The sequence below is a fragment of the Gobio gobio genome, assembly GCF_949357685.1.
Source record: "Gobio gobio genome assembly, chromosome: 3".
Lineage (NCBI taxonomy): Eukaryota > Metazoa > Chordata > Actinopteri > Cypriniformes > Gobionidae > Gobio > Gobio gobio.
Window position 1 is genome coordinate 1,346,836 of NC_137099.1, and position 12,500 is coordinate 1,359,335.

Genomic DNA, 12,500 nt, shown 5'->3' on the forward strand with positions numbered 1-12,500 from the left:
TGTTTTAGAGTGTCACCCCTTCACTGCGTGCGTGTGTGTGTGTCAATATCTCACTCTTGATGTTTTAGAGTGTCACCCCTTCACTGTGTGTGTGTGTGTGTGTGTGTGTGTCAATATCTCACTCTTGATGTTTTAGAGTGTCACCCCTTCACTGTGTGTGTGTGTGTGTGTGTGTGTGTGTGTGTGTCAATATCTCTCTTGATGTTTTAGAGTGTCACCCCTTCACTGTGTGTGTGTGTGTGTGTCAATATCTCACTCTTGATGTTTTAGAGTGTCACCCCTTCACTGTGTGTGTGTGTGTGTGTGTGTGTGTGTGTGTGTGTGTGTGTGTGTGTGTGTGTGTCAATATCTCACTCTTGATGTTTTAGAGTGTCACTCCTTCACTGCTGTGTACTTTTTTTCAGCATTGTGGCCGATTTGTAGATTGAACACACAAATATTCGGAGAATGTGTGTTTTTGCCGATTTCTCATTCATTTCCTATGACCAAAGACAATGAACGCTACTTTTTTTTACGACCAATTAACATGCTCGAATCATGACCCCATTTTTTTGTGTGTTTACATCCCTAATGCTAGAAAAGTCACTAAGTTTCATATCATTCCGATGAAGCTGTGATTTTAAACATTTTAAAACAGGAAGTGTTCCGGTCAGAAATGCCGAAGAGCTCCAGAGGGTTAAACACGCGCGGGTCAGTCTGGACTCACCGTTATATCCCTCCACTGCGGACACAACCAGAGGCTTGGCGATGTCGTGATACAGCTGACCCGTGGTCTCCTCGGCGCTGAAGACTCGGTCTGAAACACAGCAGGGGTCAGAGGTCAGGGGTCAGGACACACAGAACCGGCTCTACTGGTCCAGCGCAGCTCAACTCACCGAAGCTGAAGCTCTTGGTCTGAGACCCGTCCTCATCCAGCTGATGGATGGCCTGTCTGTCGGACCGCCAGTACAGCTTCACCGGCTCCGAGTCGGACCGCTCCGAAGACTCCCTGAAACCATCAGGATGAGCATTAGACTGATGCGGAAACACTGAAGATACACTGCACTACACAGGACGCACTTATGACGGATGGATGCAGTTTTATGACGGATAGATGCACTTTTATGATGGACAGATGCACTTTTATGATGGACAGATGCACTTTTATGATGGACAGATGCACTTTTATGATGGACAGATGCACTTTTATGATGGATAGATGTACTTTTATGATGGATAGATGTACTTTTATGATGGACAGATGCACTTTTATGATGGACAGATGCACTTTTATGATGGATGGATGCACTTTTATGATGGACAGATGCACTTTTATGATGGATAGATGCACTTTTATGATGGATGGATGCACTTTTATGATGGACAGATGCACTTTTATGATGGATAGATGTACTTTTATGATGGATAGATGTACTTTTATGATGGACAGATGCACTTTTATGATGGACAGATGCACTTTTATGATGGATAGATGTACTTTTATGATGGACAGATGCACTTTTATGATGGACAGATGCACTTTTATGATGGATAGATGTACTTTTATGATGGACAGATGCACTTTTATGATGGACAGATGCACTTTTATGATGGACAGATGCACTTTTATGATGGATGGATGCACTTTTATGATGGACAGATGCACTTTTATGATGGATAGATGCACTTTTATGATGGATGGATGCACTTTTATGATGGACAGATGCACTTTTATGATGGATAGATGCACTTTTATGATGGACAGATGCACTTTTATGATGGATAGATGCACTTTTATGATGGATAGATGCACTTTTATGATGGATAGATGCACTTTTATGATGGATGGATGCACTTTTATGATGGATGGATGCACTTTTATGATGGACAGATGCACTTTTATGATGGATAGATGCACTTTTATGATGGACAGATGCACTTTTATGATGGACAGATGCACTTTTATGATGGATAGATGCACTTTTATGAAGGATGGATGCACTTTTATGATGGACGGATGCACTTTTATGATGGACGGATGCACTTTTATGATGGATGGATGCACTTTTATGACGGATAGATGCACTTTTATGACGGATTGATGCACTTTTATGACGGATTGATGCACTTATGATGGACGGATGCACTTTTATGACGGATTGATGCACTTTTATGATGGATAGATGCACTTTTATGATGGATGGATGCACTTTTATGTTGGATAGATGCACTTTTATGATGGATAGATGCACTTTTATGACGGATTGATGCACTTTTATGATGGACGGATGCACTTTTATGACGGATTGATGCACTTTTATGATGGACGGATGCACTTTTATGACGGATTGATGCACTTTTATGATGGATAGATGCACTTTTATGATGGATAGATGCACTTTTATGATGGACAGATGCACTTTTATGATGGATAGATGCACTTTTATGATGGACAGATGCACTTTTATGATGGATAGATGCACTTTTATGATGGATGGATGCACTTTTATGATGGATAGATGCACTTTTATGATGGACAGATGCACTTTTATGATGGATAGATGCACTTTTATGAAGGATGGATGCACTTTTATGACGGATTGATGCACTTTTATGACGGATTGATGCACTTATGATGGACGGATGCACTTTTATGACGGATTGATGCACTTTTATGATGGATAGATGCACTTTTATGACGGATTGATGCACTTTTATGATGGATAGATGCACTTTTATGATGATAGATGCACTTTTATGATGGATGGATGCACTTTTATGACGGATTGATGCACTTTTATGATGGACGGATGCACTTTTATGACGGATTGATGCACTTTTATGATGGACGGATGCACTTTTATGATGGACGGATGCACTTTTATGACGGATAGATGCACTTTTATGATGGACAGATGCACTTTTATGATGGATAGATGCACTTTTATGACGGATTGATGCACTTTTATGATGGATAGATGCACTTTTATGATGGACAGATGCACTTTTATGATGGATAGATGCACTTTTATGAAGGATGGATGCACTTTTATGATGGACGGATGCACTTTTATGATGGACAGATGCACTTTTATGATGGATGGATGCACTTTTATGATGGACAGATGCACTTTTATGATGGATAGATGCACTTTTATGATGGATGGATGCACTTTTATGATGGACAGATGCACTTTTATGATGGACAGATGCACTTTTATGATGGATGGATGCACTTTTATGATGGACAGATGCACTTTTATGATGGATAGATGCACTTTTATGATGGATGGATGCACTTTTATGATGGACAGATGCACTTTTATGATGGATAGATGTACTTTTATGATGGATAGATGTACTTTTATGATGGACAGATGCACTTTTATGATGGACAGATGCACTTTTATGATGGATAGATGTACTTTTATGATGGACAGATGCACTTTTATGATGGACAGATGCACTTTTATGATGGACAGATGCACTTTTATGATGGACAGATGCACTTTTATGATGGATGGATGCACTTTTATGATGGACAGATGCACTTTTATGATGGATAGATGCACTTTTATGATGGATGGATGCACTTTTATGATGGACAGATGCACTTTTATGATGGATAGATGCACTTTTATGATGGACAGATGCACTTTTATGATGGATAGATGCACTTTTATGATGGATAGATGCACTTTTATGATGGATAGATGCACTTTTATGATGGATGGATGCACTTTTATGATGGATGGATGCACTTTTATGATGGACAGATGCACTTTTATGATGGATAGATGCACTTTTATGATGGACAGATGCACTTTTATGATGGACAGATGCACTTTTATGATGGATAGATGCACTTTTATGAAGGATGGATGCACTTTTATGATGGACGGATGCACTTTTATGATGGACGGATGCACTTTTATGATGGATGGATGCACTTTTATGATGGATAGATGCACTTTTATGACGGATTGATGCACTTTTATGACGGATTGATGCACTTATGATGGACGGATGCACTTTTATGACGGATTGATGCACTTTTATGATGGATAGATGCACTTTTATGATGGATGGATGCACTTTTATGTTGGATAGATGCACTTTTATGATGGATAGATGCACTTTTATGACGGATTGATGCACTTTTATGATGGACGGATGCACTTTTATGACGGATTGATGCACTTTTATGATGGACGGATGCACTTTTATGACGGATTGATGCACTTTTATGATGGATAGATGCACTTTTATGATGGATAGATGCACTTTTATGATGGACAGATGCACTTTTATGATGGATAGATGCACTTTTATGATGGACAGATGCACTTTTATGATGGATAGATGCACTTTTATGATGGATGGATGCACTTTTATGATGGATAGATGCACTTTTATGATGGACAGATGCACTTTTATGATGGATAGATGCACTTTTATGAAGGATGGATGCACTTTTATGATGGACGGATGCACTTTTATGATGGACAGATGCACTTTTATGATGGATGGATGCACTTTTATGATGGATAGATGCACTTTTATGATGGATTGATGCACTTTTATGACGGATTGATGCACTTTTATGACGGATTGATGCACTTATGATGGACGGATGCACTTTTATGACGGATTGATGCACTTTTATGATGGATAGATGCACTTTTATGACGGATTGATGCACTTTTATGATGGATAGATGCACTTTTATGATGATAGATGCACTTTTATGATGGATGGATGCACTTTTATGACGGATTGATGCACTTTTATGATGGACGGATGCACTTTTATGACGGATTGATGCACTTTTATGATGGACGGATGCACTTTTATGATGGACGGATGCACTTTTATGACGGATAGATGCACTTTTATGATGGACAGATGCACTTTTATGATGGATAGATGCACTTTTATGACGGATTGATGCACTTTTATGATGGATAGATGCACTTTTATGACGGACGGATGCACTTTTATGACGGACGGACGGATGCACTTTTATGACGGACGGATGCACTTTTATGATGGATAGATGCACTTTTATGACGGATTGATGCACTTTTATGACGGACGGATGCACTTTTATGACGGATAGATGCACTTTTATGACGGACGGATGCACTTTTATGACGGATAGATGCACTTTTATGACGGACGGATGCACTTTTATGACGGATAGATGCACTTTTATGACGGACGGATGCACTTTTATGACGGATAGATGCACTTTTATGATGGACGGATGCACTTTTATGATGGATAGATGCACTTTTATGACGGATTGATGCACTTTTATGATGGATAGATGCACTTTTATGATGGACGGATGCACTTTTATGATGGATAGATGCACTTTTATGATGGATGGATGCACTTTTATGATGGATGGATGCACTTTTATGATGGATGGATGCACTTTTATGATGGATAGATGCACTTTTATGACGGATTGATGCACTTTTATGACGGACGGATGCACTTTTATGACGGACGGATGCACTTTTATGACGGATAGATGCACTTTTATGACGGACGGATGCACTTTTATGACGGATTGATGCACTTTTATGACGGATAGATGCACTTTTATGACGGACGGATGCACTTTTATGATGGATAGATGCACTTTTATGATGGATTGATGCACTTTTATGACGGATAGATGCACTTTTATGACGGACGGATGCACTTTTATGATGGATAGATGCACTTTTATGATGGATAGATGCACTTTTATGATGGATGGATGCACTTTTATGATGGATGGATGCACTTTTATGATGGATGGATGCACTTTTATGATGGACGGATGCACTTTTATGACGGACGGATGCACTTTTATGACGGACGGATGCACTTTTATGACGGACGGATGCACTTTTATGATGTATGGATGCACTTTTATGATGTATGGATGCACTTTTATGACAGACGGATTCACTTTTATGACGGATGGATGCACTTTTATTTTATTTATTTATTTACAGGGGCTGTGCACATTAATAAACACAAATATAAATGTGCCAGAATTAGCCCAAAGGCCTATTTTTCATTATAATGGACGGATGCACTTGTATGGACTTCAAAAGAGAAAAAGAGTCATTGAGAGCCATTATAAAGCTAGGAAGAGCCAGGATATTATTAATATAACTCTGAATGTGTTCGTCTGAATGAAGAATGTCATATTATACACCTAGGATGACTTGAGGGAGAGTAATAATCATTGGCTAGGCTTAATTTTCATTTTCGGGTTAACTATCCCTTTAAGACTGGACATAATACATAAAGCAGATAACATTGTTATGGTATAATTTGAACCTAGTATGATTAACATTACCCAATAGTTGGTCAGATTAGTATGGGAGCTCGTTTCCACCACAGAATAAACTACTAAAAAAGGCAATTGCGACTTAATCACTCAATTTTGAATCATTTTCTCAGCATTTGATGATATAATCTCGAAATTATGAGAGTAAAAGTCAGAGTTTTCCCCCCTCAGAATTTGACTTAGCTAATACCTCACAGTTTTAAGAGGGAAAAGTGTGTAAACTCGCAATTGTGAGTCGTAAATATCTCAAAATGTTTTATTCCGAGGCGGAAACACTCTCCCATAGGTCAGTTCTTAATACACACAGTCTATCCACTGGCAAATCATCAAAATATTAAGATATATTGTTAATGAATTGTTCATATTCAGTTTTTAGAGAGTTTACCTCAGAAAAATAACACAAAAACCCTGTGTTGATTTATGATGTCGTCACTGGCTAATAACTGTCCTCTCCTCCGCAGTGAATCTCTCGGTAATAACTCATAACTCATATTTACCTCACATTTTCTGTAAATGTAAATCTTTTCTTACCTTTTAATCAGGGGTCGGACCCTCACACACACTTTTACTGCGGATTCTTCCGCCATTTTCGCTTAATCCATTAACGATAAACTGACCGGCGCTACTGAAACCAACCGACTGACTGCCGGAGCGCGTTTAAATTTTTTTTAGCGACTTTCCATTGGACAATGACGCGCATGCGCGGATCACTGGCCGCACTCATTGGTCCCTGCTTGAAATACAAAATTTCCGTTGAGTTTCATGTGGAATCCTATTGGTGGAATGTAGCAAGACTCCGCCCATGTGATTTTAAACGACGCCGCTTCCAAAATCAAAGTTCGTGTTTTACATTGTGTGTAATTATTATGTATATATAAATACACACACATGTATATATTTAAGACAAAAAAAGTATATTTATATATAAAATATTTATATGTAATATAAATATACATGCAGTATATATGCGAATACTGAATCAATGTGTATTTATATATACATAATAATTATACAAAGTACACACAGGTATTGTATTATGTCAACGCAAACTTTTTTTTGACAGAACTCAATTTATACAATGTATTAATAACATTTCATTGGTTTAATACTGTTACATTTTCCATGTTGTTGTTTTGTTTTCAGATATGTTTTAAATATATATATTTTGAATAGAGATAGTATTTTAATACAGTTATTTTTCTGAATAGTGTCCTTTCAGGAGCTGAAAGTGTTAAATTAACTGTATAAGTGTGGAAACGTTCACTAGCTTTTTTTATTTAATACTTTTAAGGTTTGTGTTGTGTAGATGAGTGTGTGTGTGTATGTGTGTATGTATGTGTGTGTGTGTGTGTGTGTGTGTGTGAAGTTTGAGCTCAAAATACCCCTCAGATCATGTTTATAGCATGTTCAAATTGTTACTTTTAACTAACAGGGATAGTTTAGTGTATAACTGATGGTCATCTTGCTTTATGACATGTTATTGCTATTGCGTTTGTTCGTACTGTATCAATAAATGTGAGACGGACGACAGCTCGACTACAGCAACTCTTCCTCTTCTCCACATGTTCCCGGGGGCGGAGTTATGTAAATGTTAGGGTTGTGATGTCACTGACCGGTTGTTACCCGACCAGCCGTTTGTTGTAGTCCTTAAAAAGAGATTTCTGCAGAAGAAAATATTTCCCTTTGCTTTGAACTTTGAGCGTCGTAACTTTGAGGGTCGTAACTGTGAGTGTCGTAACTTTGAGGGTCGTAACTGTGAGTGTCGTAACTTTGAGCGTCGTAACTGTGAGCGTCGTAAATTTGAGGGTCGTAACTTTGAGCGGCGTAACTTTGAGCGTCGTAACTGTGAGCGTCGTAACTGTGAGTGTCGTAACTTTGAGCGTCGTAACTTTGAGCGTCGTAACTTTGAGAGTCGTAACTTTGAGCGTCGTAACTCTGATCGTCGTAACTCTGAGCGTCGTAACTCTGAGCGTCGTAACTCTGAGCGTCGTAACTCTGATCATCGTAACTTTGAGCGTCGTAACTTTGAGCGTCGTAACTTTGAGCGTCTTAACTTTGAGCGTCGTAATTCTGAGCGTCGTAACTCTGAGCGTCGTAACTCTGAGCGTCGTAACTTTGAGCGTCTTAACTTTGAGCGTCGTAACTCTGAGCGTCGTAACTCTGAGCGTCTTAACTCTGAGCGTCGTAACTTTGAGCGTCGTAACTCTGAGCGTCTTAACTTTGAGCGTCGTAACTCTGAGCGTCGTAACTCTGAGCGTCTTAACTCTGAGCGTCGTAACTCTGAGCGTCGTAACTGAGCGTCGTAACTCTGAGCGTCGTAACTCTGAGCGTCTTAACTTTGAGCGTCGTAACTCTGAGCGTCTTAACTTTGAGCGTCGTAACTCTGAGCGTCGTAACTCTGAGCGTCTTAACTCTGAGCGTCGTAACTCTGAGCGTTTTAACTCTGAGCGTCTTAACTCTGAGCGTCGTAACTCTGAGCGTCGTAACTCTGAGCGTCTTAACTCTGAGCGTCGTAACTCTGAGCGTCTTAACTCTGAGCGTCGTAACTCTGAGCGTCTTAACTCTGAGCGTCGTAACTCTGAGCGTCGTAAGTTTGAGCGTCGTAACTTTGAGCGTCGTAACGCTGAGCGTCGTAACTCTGAGCGTCGTAACTCTGAGCGTCGTAAGTTTGAGCGTCGTAAGTTTGAGCGTCGTAACTTTGAGCGTCGTAACTCTGAGCGTCGTAACTCTGAGCGTCGTAACTCTGAGCGTCGTAACTCTGAGCGTCTTAACTCTGAGCGTCGTAACTCTGAGCGTCTTAACTCTGAGCGTCGTAACTCTGAGCGTCTTAACTCTGAGCGTCGTAACTCTGAGCGTCGTAACTCTGAGCGTCGTAAGTTTGAGCGTCGTAACTTTGAGCGTCGTAACGCTGAGCGTCGTAACTCTGAGCGTCGTAACTCTGAGCGTCGTAAGTTTGAGCGCCGTAAGTTTGAGCGTCGTAACTTTGAGCGTCGTAACTCTGAGCGTCGTAACTCTGAGCGTCGTAACTCTGAGCGTCGTAACTCTGAGCGTCGTAACTTTGAGCGTCGTAACTTTGAGCGTCGTAACTTTGAGCGTCGTAACGCTGAGCGTCGTAACTCTGAGCGTTTGCACAGATTACACACAGTCACTTGAGGTGTATTTATGGCAAAACATTTATTTGAAATCATAATTATGACAACTATCATATTATTCAAATGTACGTCAATAATCAATGCATCCTATAGACATTTACAGCTTTTAACATGAATCAGGTTTCCAAAGAGTCGAGCTACTGATGCACTGACGCGTGTGTGTGTGTGTGTGTGTGTGTGTGTGTGTGTTCATGGGTCACCAGTGACTCGTTCCGTTTATCCTCTAATCTCCGTTAACTGACCAGTCACATGACCACAGACAAGGCATTAATTAAAGCAATTATAGTTGACTAAGACCAGTCAAAAGCATGACAAACATTAGAAATGCGTTGAATTATTCACTCGACTCTTGCGTTATTCTACTGATGATTATAAACACACAAATACACATTCTCAAGATTCCGATCAAAGAACAATGTGTCACTCATAGATCTCAGTAGGTCATATTTATTTAATTTCATGTACAGTTGTTGATCTTGCGAAGCATCTTCCGTGTCACTGTGTTCTGTTTAAAAGCCTAGCCACAGAACAGGTCATTAATCACTAGAGTAAAGCTGGAGCTGGAGCCCGTGGTCAGGAGAGTTTATGAGACGCTGCAGGTGGAGGATTTGGGCGGCTGCTCCAGGATGGACTCGCGCCGCAGGTCGTTGGGCACCGTCCCGTTTGGACCCCACACGTTCAGCTCCCCGAACATGCCCGTCTCGATCATCTCCTCCTGCCACGGGATGGAGATGTTTCCTGACGCAAACTCGTCGAAGAAGTTCTTGTCGGTGTCCTCCAGGCCGACGCCCCTCACCGTGGAGAACGCGCCCACATCGTCCAGATCCTTGGCGTACACCGTCTTGGAGTCCGGCACGAAAGGAGGCGGCAGAATCCCTGTGGGGAATCAGTGTGGCGTTACAACCAGTGTTGGGGAAAGTTACTTTGAAAAGTAATGCATTACAAGATTGCGTTACTCCCTTAAAAAGTAACTAATTGAGTTACTTAGTTACTTTTTAAGAAAAGTAATGCATTACAATATTGGGTTACTCCCTTGAAAAGTAACTAATTGAGTTACTTAGTTACTTTTTAAGAAAAGTAATGCATTACAATATTGCGTTACTCCCTTAAAAAGTAACTAATTGAGTTACTTAGTAACTTTTTAAGAAAAGTAATGCGTTACAATATTGCGTTACTCCCTTAAAAAGTAACTAATTGAGTTACTTAGTTACTTTTTAAGAAAAGTAATGCGTTCCCATATTGCGTTACTCCCTTAAAAAGTAACTAATTGAGTTACTTAGTTACTTTTTAAGAAAAGTAATGCATTACAATATTGCGTTACTCCCTTGAAAAGTAACTAATTGAGTTACTTAGTTACTTTTTAAGAAAAGTAATGCATTACAATATTGCGTTACTCCCTTAAAAAGAAACGAATTGAGTTACTTACTTTTTAAGAAAAGTAATGCATTACAATATTGCGTTACTCCCTTAAAAAGTAACTAATTGAGTTACTTAGTTACTTTTTATTGCATTACCATATTGCGTTACTCCCTTAAAAAGTAACTAATTGAGTTACTTAGTTACTTTTTAAGAAAAGTAATGCATTACAATATTGCGTTACTCCCTTAAAAAGTAACTAATTGAGTTACTTAGTTACTTTTTAATGCATTACCATATTGCGTTACTCCCTTAAAAAGTAACTAATTGAGTTACTTAGTTACTTTTTAATAAAAGTAATGCATTACAATATTGCGTTACTCCCTTAAAAAGTAACTAATTGAGTTACTTAGTTACTTTTTAAGAAAAGTAATGCATTACAATATTGCGTTACTCCCTTAAAAAGTAACTAATTGAGTTACTTAGTTACTTTTTAAGAAAAGTAATGCATTACAATATTGCGTTACTCCCTTAAAAAGTAACTAATTGAGTTACTTAGTTACTTTTTAAGAAAAGTAATGCATTACAATATTGCGTTACTCCCTTAAAAAGTAACGAATTGAGTTACTTAGTTACTTTTTAAGAAAAGTAATGCATTACAATATTGCGTTACTCCCTTAAAAAGTAACTAATTGAGTTACTTAGTTACTTTTTAAGAAAAGTAATGCATTACAATATTGCGTTACTCCTTTAAAAAGTAACGAATTGAGTTACTTAGTTACTTTTTAAGAAAAGTAATGCATTACAATATTGCGTTACTCCCTTAAAAAGTAACTAATTGAGTTACTTAGTTACTTTTTAAGAAAAGTAATGCGTTACGTTACTTTTGCGTTACTTTTTCTCACCTGGGCTGGGCTTGTTTTTGTTTATAACAAAAAAAGTTATATTTTTGTGCAACGGTAAAGACCTCTTCATACCAAAATGTAAATAATAAGCCCCAGGCTGAGGTAAAAAATCAAATTCACTCATAACCTGTAGAGGGCGCAGCTCTGGATAATGGGAGAATAGGACGCAGGAGAAAAAAAGTTTTACCAATAAAAACAAAAAAATCTAGTAGTTTTCATCATCAAAGATCAGCAGCAAGACATTGGTAAATTAAATATAAAGGTAGATTATGCATAAAAATAGTTGTTTTATTTAACATTTAATTATTGGAGGTTTGCATATACTCTGATTTAGCATTTGACTGATTTTCTTCATTTTGAGGAGGACAGAATCTTTACTGTGCAAGTGAGATAAATAAACGCTCACATTTAGTCTAGAACTACAATAACCATCATGTTCACACACACACACACACACACACACACACACACACTGTTTTCTATGTGAATATACAGTAAAGTGTAATTTATTCCTGTGATCAAATCATCATTCCTCCAGTCTTCAGTGTCACATGACCCTTCACTGGTCACTCTCATATGAGGATTTATGATCAACAAACATTTATGATTACTATCAGTGTTCATATGTTTGTAGAAACCGATACATTTTATTTCAAAAGAACAGCATTTATTAGAGATAGAATCTTTTGTCTTTTTCAGCACAGCGCCACCTACTGGACAGAAGATATGAAAAAAGTATTTTCTGCTAATAACATC

General features: G+C 38.6%; 2 protein-coding genes across 2 annotated transcripts in view; both read right to left on the reverse strand.

Annotated features, from left to right (window-relative positions):
• Window positions 1-6,965, reverse strand: part of cenpe (centromere protein E) — a 132,607-nt gene extending 125,642 nt beyond the window's left edge. The window contains exons 1-3 of the mRNA XM_079811915.1: window positions 6,863-6,965; window positions 876-988; window positions 707-796 (exon numbers count right to left, since the gene is read on the reverse strand). Coding sequence (XP_079668041.1) covers window positions 707-796; window positions 876-988; window positions 6,863-6,918 — 259 coding nt within the window. The 5' untranslated portion in view covers window positions 6,919-6,965. The remainder of the gene's footprint in view (window positions 1-706; window positions 797-875; window positions 989-6,862) is intronic.
• Window positions 6,966-9,485: 2,520 nt separating this feature from the next.
• The window catches only part of grk1a (G protein-coupled receptor kinase 1 a), a 20,255-nt gene continuing 17,240 nt past the window's right edge, over window positions 9,486-12,500 (reverse strand). Inside the window, exon 7 of the mRNA XM_079812307.1 lies at window positions 9,486-10,359. Coding sequence (XP_079668433.1) covers window positions 10,067-10,359 — 293 coding nt within the window. The 3' untranslated portion in view covers window positions 9,486-10,066. The remainder of the gene's footprint in view (window positions 10,360-12,500) is intronic.